Source organism: Colias philodice, chromosome 17 (genome assembly GCF_061535455.1).
Source record: "Colias philodice isolate Cphi_HAF_F1 chromosome 17, ilColPhil1 Martin Lab GWU primary, whole genome shotgun sequence".
Classification (NCBI taxonomy): domain Eukaryota; kingdom Metazoa; phylum Arthropoda; class Insecta; order Lepidoptera; family Pieridae; genus Colias; species Colias philodice.
Window position 1 is genome coordinate 5141238 of NC_143102.1, and position 21255 is coordinate 5162492.

General features: G+C 33.7%; 3 protein-coding genes across 3 annotated transcripts; 1 reads left to right on the forward strand and 2 right to left on the reverse strand.

Annotated features, from left to right (window-relative positions):
• Positions 1-705: 705 nt before the first annotated feature.
• LOC149481066 (uncharacterized) lies at positions 706-2530 on the reverse strand. The gene is made up of 4 exons (XM_089706107.1): positions 1910-2530; positions 1541-1724; positions 847-1028; positions 706-709 (listed from the first exon to the last, which is right to left on the reverse strand). Exons 1-4 carry the CDS (start codon positions 2029-2031, stop codon positions 706-708), a joined length of 492 nt encoding a protein of 163 aa, XP_089562233.1. The 5' UTR covers positions 2032-2530.
• Positions 2531-3086: 556 nt separating this feature from the next.
• On the forward strand, positions 3087-5182 carry Rpn11 (regulatory particle non-ATPase 11). Its single transcript, XM_089705490.1, has 4 exons — positions 3087-3243; positions 3332-3530; positions 3807-3963; positions 4420-5182. Exons 2-4 carry the CDS (start codon positions 3353-3355, stop codon positions 5018-5020), a joined length of 936 nt encoding a protein of 311 aa, XP_089561616.1. The 5' UTR covers positions 3087-3243; positions 3332-3352; the 3' UTR covers positions 5021-5182.
• Positions 5183-5192: 10 nt separating this feature from the next.
• On the reverse strand, positions 5193-20977 carry LOC149481068 (uncharacterized). The gene is made up of 18 exons (XM_089706108.1): positions 20815-20977; positions 19264-19370; positions 16765-17004; positions 15822-15984; positions 15596-15734; positions 14791-15003; positions 14063-14264; positions 13559-13733; positions 9050-9235; positions 8417-8576; positions 8203-8323; positions 8003-8107; positions 7734-7898; positions 7591-7672; positions 6947-7063; positions 6245-6318; positions 5527-5610; positions 5193-5381 (listed from the first exon to the last, which is right to left on the reverse strand). The coding sequence occupies exons 1-18, from the start codon at positions 20975-20977 to the stop codon at positions 5193-5195; spliced, it is 2685 nt and encodes an 894-aa protein (XP_089562234.1).
• Between the last annotated feature and the right edge of the window lie 278 nt (positions 20978-21255).

The window sequence follows — 21255 nt, forward strand, 5'->3', positions numbered from 1 at the left end:
CAGTACATATCTAAAATTATTCTTTAACATTATAATTATGTTTCAAATTACTTTTTTCTAAATATATGTGTGCAGAATATTTCAGAAAGATAAAAGATAACAGTAAAATGGAGTTCTGTGTTTTATTAGATAGGTAGCTTTAATGTTAGTATTTTGGATTGTTTTGATAACATTACCTCTTTTATCAAGACTGCTAGACGGTCTGCTGTTACATACTCGCTGGATAAGTAGTAAGCCACAGGCTGCTTAATCTTTTTTCTTATGCCAGCTAACATGAACACTAGAGCATGTGTTGCTAATTTTGGTGATCTGCCTTGAAGTCCATGGTCTTGGAATCCTTCTATTGTATCTGTCTTTTGATTATATTTTATATTTTTTTTAATTGACATCTCATCAAACATGATGATGTATTCATTGTCAGATGCACATTGAAGTTCTGCTGTTCTTTTTAACACAGAGAAAATACATTTATTGACTCCCACTTCGAGGGAGAATTTGCTCAAAAGACATTTTAAGGTAGATGGAGCTGGTACACAAAACAATCTTCTCATCAGTCTATAACAAGTTGGTGATCTTTTATATAGTCTCAGTGCTGTTATTTTTTCTTCTGTTGTCCATCTCCTTCCTTTGGTTTTTTTTTTTATGTTTTTTATCTGTGCTTGCAGCAACAAGGCAAATGTAGGAGTCAATTTTTTCATTAACTTATCAACTGACTCGTTTTTATTTAATTCTTTTAGAATATCCTTATTTTTCAATTTTTTTATTCTATTTCGCAATTGGCAAATATGTTTGAAATGTTTTCTGCATTTTGCCAAAATATTTTTTTCTTTTGGGGTTTTAGTTTGCCTTTCATTTGTTAGTGTCTGAGGAGTTTCTTCAAATGAAGCATGCAACACATGCGAAGTCCCAGGTAGAGGTTCAAGTATTGGTTTTTTATAGGTTGGTACTGGTTTTGGTTCAGAATAGCAGTTGGTCACATCTTTCAAAACTTGCACCTGACAATATGAGGGACCTGGTTGAGGTTCAGCCTGAAATTTAAGTAAAAAAACTTTGTAGTAGTAATAATCATAATCTACTACTACAACAACAGTTGTAAAATCTAACATACAATCTCAAAATCCCTTAAACATTATATAACCTTTGTTTTTCTATAGGCTTTGCATGCGGTTCCAGCTGGGCTGGCTTATCTAATACAGAAAACTTATTGTGTATCGCTCGGGAACTGTTTATTTTCCTGAGATAAAGACTAACTTATATTTTAAGCAGGTTATGCTCTTTCTGAGTGACAGGTTAAATCCAAATTCGCTTAGCCGTTTAAGATTTGTTAAGTAATAAGCTTTCAAACATCTTCATGAATTTTCACATTAATTATAATATTAGTAGTATATCCCATAGAGCTCTGAACCAACATTTATTGTTTTACATACTGCAAACATTTTAATATGAAACTACTAACTACATCTATAAACTTAATATTATGTGACAATTTTAAAAGATTATATTTGTTATATTATGTGTACTAAATAAATAACTGAATTACCTCTTTGATGTCACTAGGAACTGCAAATCTGTGAAGCTTCTTTGAAGTTTCCGGGTAATCACTAAATGATGTCCTTGGAAAATGTCTATTGCAGAGCATTTTATGTTCTGTATGAAGTTTATTCTGGAATTCTGGTGACCAGTATTGTTTATCAGGAAAGCAGTACTTTGCCCATAATTCACAGCTGAAACAAAATTATAACTACATCAAAATAAACTGACAATAGGATGGTTGATTGTGAACCAGAATCAATCTAAATGTTATAAAACTACTATCTTATATTAAGTATTCGAACCGAAGCCCTGATACAATTCATACATACAATATTCAATATGTAGGTAATTCATCATAAATTATATGAATACATACCGTAATGTGTTCGTTTTTCCGGGTTTAGGAAAGCGAAACAATGTAGTGAGTGAGTCCTCAGCCGGTGAACGTCCACACTTATAACATCGTCGTCGACTTTCGGCGTTTATTACCGACGACATGGTCACGTTCTAAGAGTCACTTTCTCGAAATATGTACACAAACAGTCAAACAGAGTCACTTTCTCAAAAAACAGAAACAGAGTCAATTTCTCAAAAAACACAGGTAGGTAGGTACAGTCACTATCTCAAAACGCATAAACTGAGTCAATATCTCGCAACACACAATTCAGAGTCACTATCTCAAGATATTTATATCGCACTGAGTCGAAACAAACAAAAAAACTTACAACAAAACAGTTTATCGTAGTGTTTAAATTATCTTTGATTGCAGTTTGCACAACAGGACGCTACGGCAAAACAAACAACTCCTCCATCTTGTTTGGTCATAGTCAGTCTGTCAGTACGTCATCAGTCAGAAGTGACATTAGCTTGACATTAGTGGTATGAAAAATGAAATTTTTTAGTCTGGCATACTACGTCCCGTTTTTTTTTTTAACTATCGCCACACTTGAAATAGCCCTTGTAGGTATGTCGCTGTTTCGACGTATAGAGTTGACACCCCCTGGGCCTTTGCCCAGCAGTGGGACAGCCATGGCTGAATAATAATAATAATAATAAGATAACTGTCAGTGTCAAGACTGTCATTTGAATAGGTAAGCCATAGAGTAATCAGTAATATAATATATACGGGTAATGGCTCAGGTAATGGGGTAAGCTCAAGGGTAAGTTACCTCTACATGGAATTTATTTTATACTTTGGTAAAAGTTAGGAGTCAGGAGTTAAAAGTTAAATAATTATTATCGAACAAGTTAACATATATGACTAATCCATTGCTCGCAAGATCTGGTAAATAATTTTGCTATCGATTAAACGCCGGCTGTGAAGAATGTTTTATCTAAAATCACTAATATATAGTCAGTTATATTTTATCTTAAAATATGTATATTCAGTATTCATTTATATATATATATTCATTTATAATATTTCCAGTAAATTGAGCAAAATTTCATGTCCACATCGTTTGAAATTGAGAACAAAATTATAATTTGCTTTGTAAATTGTGCTACATCACGAACGCAGTGTTAATCGGAGTATTGTATCTATGGTATGAACATGCATTTTCGACGTCAAATTGTCAAACTCAACTAATCTGTTGTCATCTTCTTGTTCAATCCTATTATTCGGTTATATTGCATAAATATTGTTGTAGCGATAATAAAATTGTGAAAAATAACTTAAATCCTAAGTATTCGTCAACCTTTTTGACTAAGGTATGTAGAATTCAAAAAATATCTAGTAATTTATTAGGTTCAAGATGCGGTATCCGGGGTAGCTAACATTGTTATTCTTTGTTATTAGATTTCCTGATTAAATTGAAGTATGGATCGTCTGCTTCGTCTTGGTGGAGGTATGGCAGGCTTGTCTCAAGCGCCGCCTCCCACAGATGCTCCCGTGGTTGATACGGCGGAACAAGTGTACATTTCGTCATTAGCCCTACTTAAAATGCTCAAACATGGTCGAGCTGGTGTTCCCATGGAGGTTATGGGTCTTATGTTGGGTAATTATTCCTTTTTTTCAGTTTTTATTAAATTCACTTTTTATTCAATGACACAGCAATTTACAGTAAAATTTTACACAGTCTTTGGGACATTGGGTTTTAATATTATATGTCTGTTTATGGCTTTTTTAAGTTGTGATATTATTTTAAGATTAAATATTGAAAAATATAAAACATCACTTACTGCCTTGACAATAACTGTTATGGCATGATAACATTCACAAATTTTTTCAAGATGTATTAAAAAGTAATTATTAATTTAATTTGTTTTTCCAGGTGAATTTGTTGATGACTACACTGTGCGTGTGATTGACGTATTTGCTATGCCCCAAACTGGTACGGGTGTATCTGTGGAGGCTGTGGATCCAGTGTTCCAAGCTAAAATGTTGGATATGCTGAAGCAAACTGGCAGGCCAGAGATGGTTGTTGGATGGTAAGCATATAAGAGATTTTAAAGTGAAACTTTTATTACATCGTCTCAAACTTTTTGGTCTGTGTAGCGCATGTCCCGTGACGGTCGGCTGCCGAGTAGGTATAAACTATAAAGCAGTGTTCGGAACCGTTCGAACAGTTTCACTTTTACCGTGGTTTCATAAAACCACACAACATTTTTTTCATTTACTTGCGTCAAGACTACTTTTAGACTAACAATAAGAAATTTTAAAATTTTGTTATTCTTTGTATATATACTTATTAATGACTAAATAAAATAATCTCATAAATTGATATGCAAATATTCTGGTGTGTACTAGAAAAGGCTTATTTGATTTGTAAACTTTTTGTTTGCCTGAAAACAATTATGGTTAGGATATTGAGAAACATAGGCATATCCTTTTTTATTATTTTTTGTTTCATTTATATCTAATATATCTGTTTTTATAACTTTCAGGTATCACTCCCATCCTGGATTTGGCTGTTGGTTGTCTGGTGTTGATATTAACACACAGCAATCTTTTGAAGCTTTATCAGAGAGAGCTGTTGCTGTAGTCGTTGATCCAATCCAGTCAGTCAAGGGAAAAGTAGTGATTGACGCTTTCCGTCTAATCAACCCCAATATGATGGTCCTTGGCCAGGAACCAAGGCAAACCACATCTAATCTTGGACATTTACAAAAACCATCTGTACAAGCTCTCATCCACGGTCTAAACCGACACTACTACTCCATAAGCATAAACTACAGAAAGAACGAACTAGAACAGAAAATGCTCCTCAATCTTCACAAAAAGTCCTGGATGGATGGACTCACTCTCTCTGACTATAAAGAACATTGCAAAATTAATGAAACAACAGTCACAGATATGTTGGATCTCGCTAAGAATTACAATAAGGCCCTCGAAGACGAAGAGAAGATGACTCCAGAACAGCTAGCTATTAAGAATGTCGGCAAACAAGACCCCAAGAGGCATTTAGAAGAGAAAGTCGATGTTCTGATGGCCAACAACATTGTTCAGTGCCTAGGCGCCATGCTCGATACTATGGTGTTCAAATGATTATTATAAGAAATTTTATATTTATGATCTTAAGGTAAATAATGCAGTGGCACAGTAAGGGTTCGAAGCCTTGTTTGTTTCTATTTCCAGAATGATTTTCCACAATGTTACTTATGTATTAACACTAAGTACCTTACATAAATAAACAAATTCCTTTTTTAATTGTATTTATTTAATAGAAGAGCCTTTGTGGAGCTATCTGAGTTACGATTGAAGCAAGTTTGTCCTTTATAGCAGGCAAATACTTTGAGCTAGTAAAGTCAATGTCAAACATAGGTTTTAAATTCTTCTGCGAGTTTATGATGTTTTGTATTATTTTCTTCATTTTTTTGAATGCTTTGTCAGGATTATCCATAGTAACCTGTAAAAGTATGTTAACAATATAAGTTTAAAAAGTTGTGTGTACCAATATAACCTTTTATAATGTTGAACGATATAACATTGAAAAATAATTTGTAAATACAAATTATTTTTCAACATTTTTTCATACATAGATAAATACTTACTGTGTCCCAAAATAGACCAGGGCAAGTACGATGTATTTCATCATAGTCGTCTTTGATAGTCGTCGTAAAAGTTCCCGAAGGCAACTGAAAAACATTTTATGTAAAAAAAAGTTAATAAAAACTGCATTTTGCTCTGGCGGGAATAAAGCATGAATGAGCGTTTTGAATGACCTTAAAACATAATTCGAAAGATAAATATAGAAATGCTTTTGAGCATTCAGTATTTAAGTTAAAAGACACTATTTACTTGGGCAGCTCTATGAAAAACTATTTTTAAAGTGTTTATCTCATTCTTCCTTTTGTTGCTTTGAGTAATACAATGCCATAGGTTAAGTTAGTGATTGGATTCTAGAATGTGAACAGCAGTTCATTCATTCATTCAACAGCTCCAACCAGGGAAAGAAAATATTGCGATGTAACTGGCACTTTTAGAACCAAGAAACGTGTCTCCTAGTGGAATAGTTGCAAATTTTCTAAATTTTCTTCGGAAAATATTTAGTGTGTAAAGTCTGAATTGTGTGCGTAAATGTAATATGTACCTACGTAGTTTTCGAGAAAATTAAAAAAAAAAATGACTTCCGCGTGCATATTATTATGATGTATGTACTAACTTGAACTTTGTCAGCATGGTGGATTACGGTTTAAGTGTCTTTCCGTTCTGAAGACATTAATTATAGTTCCTTTGAAATATAAGTAAAATAAAGAGAATAGTCCATACCTCCTTTAAAGTATCCAATTGCATTTTAAAAAAGTCGGGATCATCTAGTTTACTTTCATGTCTTGGTACCTTGTCTGAAAATATATATTAGGAAAGGAAATAATTATTTTAACAGCACGATGATAATAATAAACAATTTAACAAACAAATTTCGTACGCAGATAATCACGTGTAAGTTTTCGAATAAGCGGATATAGTTTCGGGGCCACACTTGTTATCCGTAATAAAGCTTTGTTTGATAAAAATTGATGATGATCTATATTCTATACGAAAGTAAAATGCCTACCGAACAAAGAAACTTATACGTCATACAGCTAATGATATACTTATGTTTCTATTAGTTTAGCTGTTCGATAACAGTATGCCGTATTTATTAAAAAGAACTCGCATTATAATTAATATGTAATGTTGATTATGAGCAAACATATAAGATTAATTATATTAAGCTACATAGTAAGAAGATACTCTGTTACATTAAACGTACGAGGTTCATTGAAAATTTCACTGGCTTGTAACAGACCATTTTTAGTCAGAAATGCAAACCACAAATCCGAGTTTTGGGACACATTTTCACCGTGATGACGGCACATTCTTGCGTTTGTAGATGTTGATTGTAATACATTTTCCACTAAAGAAAAATAAAAACAAAAAAAATAAATAAAATAAAACATATCAGTGAAAAGGGATTTTTAATTTACGCACTTTCCTTTTGTGGTACAGGTTCAATGTAAAGTCCAGATGGATCTGATTCTTCAGTCGCTAAATCAGTATTTTCAGGAGATGTAAAAGCAACTGATTTTGAAGATTTTCTGCTACCCACTGCAACATATGTGGAAATGTAATTTTATAGTAAGTAACGATTATACCTAATTATAATCAGAAGTATCTCTTATACCTATACAGGGTGTCCCAGCAACGGTATACTAAGCCCCAAGGAGGTTATAGTTTTGCATACGCTGAGTACGTAAAAAATACTTATAAAATTCCAGACGAATTTTTTTGACAAAAAGATGAATTCTAAAAATTATGTGTACACCCCTAACAAGCAACCCGCTCAACTTTGCCACCCGCACGTATATCTCGATGCCCGCACGTGAGCTATCGTTTAAGATTATGTTTTCATAGACAAAATGCTCACATTAGCGAAGCGTAATATGACGGCTGCGCGAAGCTAGAGACGAAAACATGGATTGAAAAATTTTGGCGTAATTTTGTTGTTTAAGTATTTTTTACGTGATCAGTGTATGCAAACTTCAAGTCCCTTCGCGCTTAGTATACCAATTATAGTGGGACACCCTGTATAGGATTTAGAAAGCTGCCGAAAAATGAACTAATAACGTAAGTACCTTTCAAAGATGTTTGTTTAGTATCAAAACTTTTTGGTCTGCTAGAATAACGGCTGTATCTTCTGTTTGCATATAACATGAAAAAAAAATTAACTTTATAGCAATAGGAGACACATTAAATAAACATAATTTTATTAAAATACGTGCGTTTTAGCTCGCCCTCGATCCACGGACGACGCTTGACCATACACAGTGCTCGTGTATTCATCCATAGGTTGAGTTTCCTTATACAAGGAATAAAGACTGGAGTCAACTTGACTGCTGTTTTTGTCACGATCGCTCTTGCAAACATCCCCGAGAGATGAGCTCTGTAAACGAATATCATTCATAACAGTCGCTCTACATACAGTTTTCGTGCCTTTACATAATGAGCGCAGATACCCACAGGAGTCAACATTGTCAGTCTATTGACATTCTTAATATTATATTTACGTGGTTTCCGCGACTCGCTTTCCATTAAGAGCGAACATTCGGACTCCATTATGAATTCGCTTTGGCTTTTGTCTTCGGGTATTGCCTAAAACAATAGAATATGAGAAAATAAAAAACAGTAGGTATTACGTACGTACACAAATAGCACATATTTTTTTCATATAAAAATCATACACAAACCTGAAGAATTTCATTCAAAATGCCGTTAATAATTATTCTACCGGATAGTAAAACTTGTAATGTAGATATCTCCATTAGCGATTGGGTGCACATTTTTTCTTCGTTTGATAAATCCCTTGCACTAAAAGGAGAAATTCCGTGAGGAACATTTTAAATGCATACCTACTTATAAATAGGTACGTTACAAAATATATAGAAAAGTACTAAATCATACATTTTACGTTCCTGTTGCCTGGTTGCGAGTGCTCGTTTATCGGAACAAGTCGTTAATATCAAGTAGGGCTGTCGACCTCGTAGTTTTAGCATAAGAGCACCGAGTAGATCCATTGTAACAATCTTCACCCTTCCATCCTTGACGAATGCTTCTGAACGACCTATATTTTCGCATAATCAAATAATTTTTCGGGAAAAATTAGTGGGCACCTCATACATTCTACACATATTGAAACTCAACGTTTTATATAGAGCTATCAGAGAATAATATCAACTACATTATATTTTTAATTAGGTAAATAACTTAACATATTTACATGTACTTAACATTCTACAAGCGTGCTAGGAAAGCATAAGTAGAGCTGATGAAGACAGCCTAAATCTGTGAAAATTTCCAGATGCAGTAACTAGGTAGGTATTCTGTGTAAACTGAGTGCTCTATGATTTTTAATTAAATGACCGATAACTAATTCGTAAAAACTACAACTACTTATATCATTTACAACAAACTAAATGTTATCCTCTTTTTATAAGAGGACTCTGTTCTTTGTCTCTATTTTTAACAATTTAAAAATTTGAATCTTGAAGTTTTAATAATTTAAGGTTCTCTCTCTAATTGAAATTAGACAATTACTTAGCCCATACGATTCACTGTCCATTTCGCTATATGTGAGGAATTCACCATCAAGCAACATTTCGTCGAACTGTTTTCTGGTTATTTGTTTATAATGGTTGTGCGAATGGTGAAATGCAGTAGTATGTTGCACAGCTAATTCCACATGCGAGGCACATTCTGTAGCAATACGACGAGCCAACGAGCCTAGCAAATAAAACTTTTTAACAATTGTCTTGGCAGAAGCTTTACAACCGACTTTAAAGTTACGTAGTTATTCAGGACAGGTAAGTTTAAAAGATATGGAAAAGTGGTGTTAGTTATATTATACCACTTATAAACTCAAGACCGGCTAAACGGATTTCAACGATTTTAACTTTTTAATATTTGTTTCCGCTAGATTCAGATGATAAATAAATAAAGCTCAGGTAGGTACAGTCAGAAGCATAAATATATTACCATTTGCAGATTAGCAAAAATATCTGTCACAAGAACGAGTTCAATAATATCTGTCTGCCCGTATACAGCAAAAATATCTGACATTAGTAGGCAGCATAATAAAGTGGCATCAAAATTATATGACGAAAATGTAGAGCAAATAATTGTGACGACCTCTCGAAGCATAAATATGTGACGTCACCTAGGAGGCAATAATATCTGACACAATTTTGTATTTCTGTATTGTAAAATATAATTGATTCCTCACAAAAAGCATAAATATGTGACACTAGCTTTCCGCCCACGGCTTCGCCTGCGTTTTCACAGAAATACCGCATAGTTCCCGTTCCCGTGGGAATTTTGGGATAAAACCTATCCTATGTGTTAACCCAAGTTACCCTTTATATGTCTGCTAAATTTCATTGTAATCGGTTCAGTAGTATTTGCGTGAAAGAGTAACAAACACACACATACACATCTTCACAAACTTTCGCATTTATAATACTAGATTAGTAGGATAGGAAGTAGGATTATAGTAGGACTAGTAGGATAAGATAGGATAGGATTTTAAAAAGGCCAAACGTTTTTTTATTGAATTAGTGTTTTGTATTTTCCTGGGGTAAGAATATGAACAAAAGACACATTATATTTTGTAAATATTTTTTATTTAAATGAAATTACGATAATATGATAACTTGCCATAATTTTCGATACTCAATAAAATAATAGCAATCTTAGCAATATTATAGGCACAGGTAAATGAAAATGAATAACGGAGCAATCGTGTCAAACGCCGCTAACGTCAAATATAACAAAACAATTTCTAAATAATACACGAAGGTTACACTGAACCTTCAAATAAAATAGATCTACCCAAGTGGGTATTCATATAAGTATATGAATACTTTAATTTTGTCATGATATGATATCCTTCTAATATTATAAATGCGAAAGTTCGTATCATGTAAGGATGTTTGTTACTCTTTCACACAAATAAAAGACAAAACAATGGAATTTGGCACACACATAGAAGGTAACTTGGATTAACGCTTATATGAGAGCTTTTATCCTGGAAATCCCACAGGTGACAGGAACGGAAACTATGCGTGTTTTTCTTTGTAAACGCGGGCGAAGCCGCGGGTGTTAAGCTAGTAGGATATAATATCTAGACATACAATATGTACTATACAACGACGGCACATATTAATTAATATGGTACCTAATCATGTTTTAAAACAACGTAGTTAAAATGAAATTTATTTATTTTGTATTACTTAATTCAATATTAAATTGAAAATAAAATTGTGTCAGATATTATTGCTTCCTAGTTGATGTCACATATTTATGCTTATTGTGTGGAATCAACGCAAAATACAGAAATATAAAATTGTGTCAGATATTATTGCCACCTAGTTGGTGTCACATATTTATGCTTTGAGTGAGGAACCGATGCAAAATACAGAAATATAAAATTGTGTCAGATATTATTGCCACCTAGTTGGTGTCACATATTTATGCTTTGTGTGAGGAATCGATGCAAAATACAGAAATATGAAATTGTGTCAGATATTATTGCTTCCTAATTGATGTCACATATTTATGGTTTTTGTGTGGAATCAACGTAAAATACAGAAATATAAAATTGTGTCAGATATTATTGCCACCTAGTTGGTGTCACGTATTTATGCTTTGTGTGAGGAATCGAAGCAAAATACAGAAATATGAATTTGTGTCAGATATTATTGCTTCCTAGTTGATGTCACATATTTAGATATGCTTTTTGTGAGGAATCGATGCAATATACAGAAATATGAAATTATGTCAGATATTATTGCCACCTAGTTGGTGTCACATATTTATGCTTTGTGTGGGGAATCGATGCAAAATACAGAAATATGAAATTGTGTCAGATATTATTGCTTCCTAGTTGATGTCACATATTTTTGCCGTGAACGGGAACTATGCGGTATTTCTGTGAAAACGCAGGCGAAGCCGCGGGCGGAAAGCTAGTGTCACATATTTATGCTTTTTGTGAGGAATCAATTATATTTTACAATACAGAAATATAAAATTGTGTCAGATATTATTGCCTCCTAGGTGACGTCACATATTTATGCTTCTAGAGGTTGTCACAATTATTTGCTCTACATTTTCGTCATATAATTTTGATGCCACTTTATTATGCTGCCTAATAATGTCAGATATTTTTGCTGTATACGGGCAGACAGATATTATTGAATTTATTCTAGTGACAGATATTTTTGCACATCGCCCCCTAGGCATATATTATTGCTCGTGACTGTACAAAAAATCAATCCGCGATCAAAATAGTGAATAACTACAGGAGTGCATTTTTAATATAAAAATGCACTCATGTTTTTAAAATTTGAAATTTTGAATTTTTATGTACTTGGATATGGGTATATAAAAATGTATTCATTCTGGAACAGGTCGTATGGTTATAAATAACATTGCATCGGTGCATCGTCGACTGCATTGTTTATCGTGTTATCAGACAATATATTATCGTTACGGTCACTATTCGGCGAGATGCCAAACATGTTCGAATCTTCAAGCTATATCTGAAACAGGATCTTAGAAGAGTAAATATTCCTGGGATGTATTTGCGGTTATTCCTCATAGTTCTGTTTGTATTCATAATATAATCAAATTGTTCCGATTTTCGTTAAGCATTGAGTTCATAGTCAAATTTTGCACAATAGTTTTCCATATCTTGATTTTAAGTATAATAATCAAAGAGTCGTCGTCGATCCGAGACTTCAAAGTGCCTAGATTCGGTTATAAATCTCTCAATTGCAGTGTATTAACAATAAAACATGCTTTTATAAAAATGCCTCGTCGCACAGTTACCTGTATCATAAATATGTCTAAAGCACACCCTAATCGTTATCTATCAATAACAGTCAAAGTGAGAGCCCGTTTATTACCGAAGCCTCATTTCCTTGATTAATGGTCAAGAATTTATTACCTACGCGTTTTGTTATTTTCCTTTTAATTACCAATTTAAAGCAAGGTCATCCCTAACATCTTTTCTTTCTTCCCTTACCCCCTTACAAATAAATTTTAATACGAAGTTAGGGCTTAGCTATATTTATTAATTAAGGTAATTTATGTTCATCAGGTAATTTTTTATTTTTATTTAATATTAGAAAGGAAGATAGACTCGGTTATTAAAATTACGTGTACCTTTTTTTCCCAGGACAATGATTTAACATTTTATCCTTTATTTTTTATACATAACTAATAACCATAGAAACATATTGGGTTAGATACTAAATATTGATGACCGAGTGACAGAGTCGGGTCGTAAACCCTATCAACATGAAAATAAGGGTTAAGGTAGCATTCGGATCTGGGCGGTCGCGACCCGGCAGCCGCTGCCCCGCAGCCGCGACCGTGGTCGCTCCGTACCGCTTCGTAGGGAATTGTATGCGATAGTGTCCGACGCAAGCGACCGAGCCGCGCGGCCGAGGGGCGTGGCCTGCTCGCGACTTTGGCAGCGCCGCCGGACCGCTCCGGGAGCAGTACGGTCGCGCTGCTGGCGACGTTTACCGATGAAAACGACGAGTTTTTAGTTGAATTAATTGCTAAAAATCCACCACTTTACGATCCTCGACTCAAAACCTATAAGGATAATATTATGATAAAATAAATCGATTTTATTCCTCTTTGATGATAGTAAGACCAACATTATTTGATCGTCCTCTTCTTCGTCCTCTATCAGTCTCTTCACGAGTTCTCGCTTTCGTATATTTGACTATTATTTTGACTGAGTGCTGTTTGACTACTGCGCGTGGCAGTCGCTGCCCGGGTCGCGGACGCTGTTATCCGTAAGCTTCTGGCAGCGCCGCACAGCAGTGACAATTTTCCCGGCTGCAGGGCCGCGGCTGCCAGGTCGCGACAGCCCAGATCCGAATGCTACCTTTAGGTAGTTCAAATTCACTAACATGTTGTAGTCCAATTATCCCTTCTATAGAGCAACGATTTGTTGGTTGGGAAATAACATCATCTTTGACCAATATACGTTTTCATTACAGCGTAATCAATGAAATAAGCCTAATTATTAGTTACCTTTTCCAACAGCTTCGTAGCCCACAAAAACGATAATAGGCACGTCAGTGGTATCGGCAGGCGGGTTGTAGGGTGATACGCGCGCGCGAGACATTTGCTCGATGTACATCAATCGTAAGAGACGACGGGAAGCAAACATAAAGATATCTGGCTTCATATTCATTTTGAATGTCCTCTGTGTAATTAATAATATCATAAATTGTCAGGAAATAGGACCTAATAAGACCTTATAGGACAAAAAGAGTTTTGTTTAAGTTACAATGAAAGAAATCGTGCTTATTAATTTAATTCAATATTAATCTTGTTCTTGAAAAATCAAATGACAGAAAATATTAAACAAATACCTAAAAGCAGGAAAGAAATTATAATATTTTGTAAATTTAAATTTCTTTCCTTTCAGACGTTCTTGTTAAGAGTGTCCTCGATAGAACGCCAAAAATAATATAGATAAACATTTCGCTTCTTAATTATGTTTGAAAGTATTTTTGAATATGTTAAATGTACCTGTTCAACAGGATCCAGATCAATGTCGTCTAAGCATAGTAAGAGAGGAAAAGTATTAATAACAACATCCTTATATCCTGGGGCTGAACACATAGGGTTGGATCTAAAATCCAGGACGGTAAGACGTCGCAGCTTGCTCATGTACACTGCCAGTTCCAATAACGAGCCTAATCTATTATTCCGTATGTGTAATTCGCGAAATCTGAAAATAATACAAACACATGTGCTTCCACGATCCAATATAGGATATTATTTCTTGCTGCGTTCCTAAACTTATAAATGTTTTAGATGCTGCTGTAGGTATGTATAAACGTCGTAAATTATAATATAAGAAATACTTCTGCTTTCTATATGTAAAATAACTATGTTTCTATTTCATATTTTCTGTTTTACTACTATTTCGTTATGTTTGTAAAAACTAAAGCAAGTAGTTGAGAATTTAAAACTTAGCGCGCTAGAGTCTACCCAATTAAAAGTTGTGTTTATTCATACTTTGCTCGAGAAATAAGTTTATACCAGAACATAAGTAATTACAATTTTCAATTCTTAATTAATATAAAATAGACATATTTAATTAAGAAAAAATTACATGATATAAAAACAGTAAGTAGGTACAGCTAGTATACATTTTTCTATTACTTATAAATGAATCTGAAAATTGTTACAATACTTGAAAAAATGTCATAGGTTAATAATATATAGGTATGTATCAATAAAATATATCAAACCTCGAGCAGCCTGAAAATATCTTCATGGATGTTAAATTATTCTCGTTCAAATTTAAATATTCGAGATGAAGAAGTGTCCACAATCCAACGTCGTCGCCAAACTCAAAATCCGATATGTTATTATAGGACAAGTCGAGCCATAATAATCGCAAATGATTTAGATTCTCAAACCTTTGTATGTGATTAAAGGAAAGATCCAGACGACGCAAATATCTATTGAAATAACATTCATTACAGATTATATATCATTCTTTATGTATGTAAATATCAATTTAACTCTTTATTTGAAGAAATTCATATCAATATAGAAATCAAATGTAGAGTTCGCAAACACGCAAAAAAGTGACTTAAATTACTTTGAATTGGATACCCCAGTCTTTATAATACTTTTATTACAAATCTATTGTGAAGTGACCGGAAAACTTCTTTTCGCACATTTCCTTTTCCGAAATTCCAACCTTGAGAGTTGAGACCCAATCCGTTTAACCATAGCTAAGATAAAAACGTGCGTGTGTGAATGTTGCAAACATACCGACTTATTTGTTCGTATCCATGGTATATCTATACTATAATATTATAAAGCTGAAGAGTTTGTTTGTTTGAACGCGCTTATTATGGGAACTACTGGTCCGATTTGAAAAATTCCTTCGGGTAGATAGCCCATTTATCGAGGAAGGCTTATAGGCTATAATATCATCTCGCTAAGACCAACAGGAGCGGAGCACAGCTAGTAATATATATACGATATCCTACCAAAATAATTGTAAACATCGTAATTCAATAAAAATCAATTATTGAAACTGACCTCAATGTATCCAATCCATTTATTGATTTAATATTATTATGAGATAAGTCAATCACAGTGATCGACCAAAATGCACTTAAATCGCGTATTTTAGTTACTGAATTATATCTATAGTGAACCTCTGTTAAAAACCATTGAGCTGTAATATAAAAAAAAATATATAATTAATTTAAACTTTTTAAATTTATATAAACTTTATTTGATAGAATTAAATTATATAACATACGTGTATCATAATCCAAAACTGTTCGAAAGCTATTAAATGATACATTGAGAAACTGAACATATAGTAGATACGAAAGAACGCTCAAATCATCCAGTAAATTTGATGAAAGATCCAAATATACCAAATATTTGTAATTTTTAAGAACATCAATGTTGTGAAGATACTGAAAAATAAGTTGAAATGATTGAATAACAACGTTAAATGTGCTACGCAATGAACAGCTACGCTCTAGCTACAGCGAGCGTAGCTGTTCAATAAGATGCTACGAAAAAGAAAAAATAGTAAATCCCTATTACACGCATGCGAATTTCGAAAATAAATATTTTTTATTTGCATTTAAAAAAAATTGGAGTTAAAATTTTTATATTTTGGCTTCTTTGTATATTTGACTGGCAGTAATAAATAACATTAAATAAACAGAATAAGTAAGGAATCGGTCACCTAAATGTTTGGAGACATTTTCCAGGAACAAAACGCTCTGTACCTAATCTTAATAGTGGTAAGAAATAAAACCTCCATTTACGCTCACATTTTCGAGATTAGGGGCGGTAATAGCAATCAGTCAGATATATTGCCACTTTAAGGTTTACGGACTTGCTATTACCTTAATATTATTACGATATAAATTGTTATCCAGTATTATACTATAATTTGTCACGAATACAACAAACAAAGGAACTACTCAGTATTTGTACTAAGCCACATTGCACTTAAAACTTTACAGCGGCTTTCAGTTCCAACAAAAAAGGTTAGCGAGCTTACTTATCCTTTTTAGAACTTTAGAGAATGTATCCAATATCCATACCTATATATCAACTTATTGTGTTACTGTAAAATATGTGCTTCCAAATTTAATTAATTTCTAATCGCTAAAGCCGTTCCCATGAGAGCAAAGGCGCTATAAATAGAGCGCATTAGCCCAAAGCCTTTATGACGGGCTTACCTTGGACGATAAATCCAATTTAATATACACGTAGTCGCCTAAAATTGGAGATCGCTTCAAATAACTGAGGCATGTGCTAACTAGGTCCCTTGTGAGTACGCCACCTTCAATATCCGGGATATCGCTCACATTCCTTATATGTACTATTGGGGAGTACACGTCCTCGTACAGTTCGGGAAAATTGTAGAAACAACCCCATAGCTGGTGTTCGTTCATGAGCGGTGTGACATTTATTGGAAACTGTAATGAATTTTGTTTAGTTAGGTAGCTGTCTGCGAATCAAAATTGGATATAGACCGGGAGATACTGACACAAAATTTCGAGTCGTTTGTAACAGGATGGCGGTTCTACAGGGGTCTTAGTACGCAATGACAAAAAGAAAAACGATGGTGTGAACGCTGGTACCGGCGGCTTAGTCGCGTGGGCGTTAGTCGAACTCGTCGGAAAATAGCGAAAGTCAAACGATTTGTAACAGTATGGCACTTATTTTTCCTGTAAGTTTGAGGATCAACAAATATAAATACAAAATTTCAAAGATCTATGTGTTGGAAATCTTCACTTATATAAATTAATAATAAATTAAGTTTTCAAGTATGACAGCACTTTTTCCCCCTACTAGAAGTATGGCAAATATAATAATGGTCACATTTTATCAAATACTCTCCAAAAATCCAAATGCAATACTGGTACAAAAAGTTTGGCGAAATAAAAATTTTTTGCAGATTTTCGGCGGTATGGCGACCATTTGGAATCTTCCGAAAAGTATGGCATGGCGATTTTCGTAAATGGCTGCACGACGATAGTTACCTGTGCAAAAGTTAGCCTGGTACAAATGGTTGAATAATTGTTTTATTTAAATCAACACATTCGCGTCGGTATGGCGGGCTGTAAGTCACACCGGAAAAGTATGGCATGACACTACCGCCTACTTCTTTTTTATGGGCTATCGGTAAATTCTAAAATTTTTGTGTTACAAATCGTTTGACTTTCGCTATTTTTCCGACGAGTTCGACAAACGCCCACGCGACTAAGCCACCGGTACCAGCGTTCACACCATCGTTTTTCTTTTTGTCATTGCGTACTAAGACCCCTGTAGAACCGCCATCCTTGTTACAAATGACTCGAAATTTTGTGTCAGTATCTCCCGGTCTAATACACATAGGTGGCTTATTTGGAACACACTGTCATTCAAAACCGATCGGATATTAAGAAATTATTGATTGAATAACATTTCAGTATGAAAGTATGTTCAAAAACATTCTCAGGGATCATTTTTAAGCTATTGCATAGCTTCTATCGCGGGCCTTGAGCGCGGGGACCGAATCCAGAAATTCCGTAACGAAAAAACCTCACGCTCCCCACTCCGACGGATGCGGAGGTGTGGCTTGAAAGCATAGCATGCAATAGCTTTACCGCGGCAGTCCCCGAGTGCCACACGTCTTTTTTTTGTTTACAAAATAATAATGAATAGTGAATTAATAAATAATGTAAGTAAAGTACCCGTCACGAGAAGCTATAAATTATGTAAACAAACATCTTTTACTAAGTAAACATTTTATACTGCGAGATAATAATAAATTGACCATATTCAATCGACATGAAATATAGACGGGTTATATGAAAGTAACAACCTATTTAATTTAGTCGGATCATATTTTAACGACGCAAAGCGCTATCGTTTGTGTTTCTTGGTACCGGAACGCGTCCGTCGCAGGGATTGTGAACTATCGGGACGCCATTTTGAAATAAACGCATCATTCGAGTTTCGAATGCGTACGAGTTTGTTTCATTGCTTTGCATATATCGCGGATCTGGTTGTTATTGTTAATTTTGTTATTGTTTCGTTATCACTTTTTTATTGTTGTTACTTTAATTGTTGCGTTAATTTTATTTGTTATTACGTATAATGGAGCCAGTAGCCAGTACATCTAAGGAAATAAATTCGCCACGAAAAAAACGTCAAAAGGTGCGTAATACAATTTATCTAAAATATATAATAAGTAAAAAGAAAGAGTTGTTTGTTCAAACGCGCTAATCTTTGGAAACTTAAGGTTAATATTAGAAGTAGGTTTTAAATTGTGAAGTAATTGGTTAGGTTAATTGGTATATTTGTTATATTTGTATATATATGTGTATTGGTATATTTGTTAATTGTAATATTTGTTACTTAATAATTTATTAAATCTTAAACAAATTCATTTTTTTTGTTGGTCCAAATGTTGTGAACTCCTGAACACTTGTTTACAAAATTTATAGCTTCTCATGACGGTTACTTTATGTAGGTAGGTACTAGAATTATACAATTGTAACTGTACAATTTATAAAACGAAAGTATATATTTCTATAAGATTTTATGATAAATTATTCTCCAGCTGCTTTTACAAAATATAAACACACTTCCTTTATGGGACAAAGAAGAAAAGTAAAGTAAAATTTGTCAAAACAAAGTTCTAATTAAAATATTCTAACGAAAAAAGTTTGACGCCGAATTTTTCTTACCTGTTCAATTAGTTCACTTTCTTCATCTTTATTCTGAAACTTGGAAGGATCAAACAGCGGAATAGATATTTTCTTTAATGGCAAAGAAAAACTTTTGAATCTTTGATCTAAAACAAAGGGACAATAATTAATGAGTATGGTAGAAATTACATTAATCGATATTCATACTTTACCTATAGCATAAGGCTTTGTTTTAAGTTTTTTCTGTTCTCTTTATTAAATATTCAAATAGTTTTGACCTCGAATAATGTTGATAAGAAACCATAATATCCCCATGTTTTTGTAACCGCATTTGATATTTACAATTTACATCGTTAAAGTCATAAATAATAAGTGCCTTCCATTCGCTTCTATTATCCAATCGAACTTTCGAAGTAATTACATTGCTTATAAATATTATAGTATGCGCTTCTGACTTCTGTGACCTACATTATTTTGTTGAGCTGATAATGATATAAACAGCAAAAAATGCATTCATTTAGTACATGTTTTAACTCCATCAATTCAGCTTCTTTGACGTAACAAATAAATAAAAAAAACAAAAAATTAAACATGACTGAACTATGTGAGACGAATATAAATTACGTAATTCACAAAATATTTGATTTATCAGGAAATTAGAAGCCTTAAAAAAATTGCAAAGTTCAGTGAATAGCTCGGTATAGACATAAATTTGAGTAATGCTCGTGAATGCAAGCTTCGCGATTCCACGAATGCGTGAAGGCATACCAAGTGATCAGCCGGCCGTGCTGGGAATCATTGGTTTGCGCTATATGCAATTTCATGAAGGGTTCGATTCAATAACACTCATATTTCTATTAAACTACAAACATGACGTTTAGAAAGCACTTGCCTCTATAAATTAAATTTAATCTCTATGTCTCTATACCTCTATGTTTGTATGTGTTGTGTATAGCACTGGGGATATTTAAATTTAGTTTCAGTCTACTATTTCTTTCCATTCTTTATTACTGTATAATTATTAATTTGTTTATGATGCTTTGAATTTAAAATATGGATCAATGCTTTACTTATGTCATACAAATGCATTTCACTGTGATTTCACTAAATATTTTTACATATCTTTATAATTCGGATTACTATTTTTAAGCTAGGTGTTCACTATATCCATTTTATATTACAGTTACACAGGTAGATTTGTACTTTCCATGAAACGAATGGATGGATGGATATACATAATTTAATCACGTCAATCTAATTAGTTCGAACACGATAGCCAGACGCGATCCTGACAAACAACTTTAATCATATAAACTGCGCGCTTTGCGAATGATGCAGAATTCACCGTATTTCCTCAACACGAGTGAGTAATTGGCAAAATTGTGGTAAATTTATTATAAACTGAATAAATTAATAAGCAGGGAGCAAGCAAGCATATTGCATACAAACTAATATTAGGTAGTTAATGTGAAATAAAACGTAGCTGAAATATAAGCAAAAATTGAGTTTCTTCTAAGAAAGACTTTGTTCGTACTAAATTGCTAACTAATATTATTCAGTTGTGATGGTATCTAAAAATGGCATAAATACCTCGAGACATGTCATCCAAGGCCAAGGCGGACATGTAATTTATCCTAGAGACTTCGGTCCAGGTTTTGAGAAGGCTGCCAAAAGGCACAAATCTCATGGAACTTGAGAGCTTCTTCTCGTCACCCAAATTTGCATTTTCCAGTGAATTACTTCCAGAACTCATGTTAACTTGTCGCTACTTAGCTAAATATATTTATAGAAATTTTAAGAAATTTCAGTATAATCAAGGAGTTAAGTTATGACATTGGAAATACCATAAACCGTAGAAAAACATGCATAGATTGAATAAGTTTGGAATAAGTCCTAATTTATGTAAGATCTTTTTCGGAAAATTGAAATCACGGGTCCGTCCGTGGCTGAAACTGCGCGGCTGGTACCTACCGCCTGCAGTTTGTCATATACCTAGACAACAATAAACATAGGTACTATGCAAGGTACTAT

Excerpts from the sequence above, each read along its gene's own strand:
- Rpn11 (XM_089705490.1), top strand. The coding sequence starts at position 3,353 with ATGGATCGTCTGCTTCGTCTTGGTGGAGGTATGGCAGGCTTGTCTCAA. Across the intron at positions 3,531-3,806 it reads GGTTATGGGTCTTATGTTGG|GTGAATTTGTTGATGACTAC; the intron begins GTAATTATTCCT and ends TTGTTTTTCCAG. Across the intron at positions 3,964-4,419 it reads CCAGAGATGGTTGTTGGATG|GTATCACTCCCATCCTGGAT; the intron begins GTAAGCATATAA and ends TATAACTTTCAG.
- LOC149481068 (XM_089706108.1), bottom strand. The coding sequence starts at position 20,977 with ATGAGTTCTGGAAGTAATTCACTGGAAAATGCAAATTTGGGTGACGAG. Across the intron at positions 15,985-16,764 it reads AATTGGATTTATCGTCCAAG|TATCTTCACAACATTGATGT; the intron begins GTAAGCCCGTCA and ends CTTATTTTTCAG. Across the intron at positions 7,064-7,590 it reads TAAACAAACATCTTTGAAAG|TGGGTAGCAGAAAATCTTCA; the intron begins GTACTTACGTTA and ends CATATGTTGCAG.
- LOC149481066 (XM_089706107.1), bottom strand. The coding sequence starts at position 2,031 with ATGTCGTCGGTAATAAACGCCGAAAGTCGACGACGATGTTATAAGTGT. Across the intron at positions 1,725-1,909 it reads GGAAAAACGAACACATTACG|CTGTGAATTATGGGCAAAGT; the intron begins GTATGTATTCAT and ends ATTTTGTTTCAG. Across the intron at positions 1,029-1,540 it reads TTCCTAGTGACATCAAAGAG|GCTGAACCTCAACCAGGTCC; the intron begins GTAATTCAGTTA and ends CTTAAATTTCAG.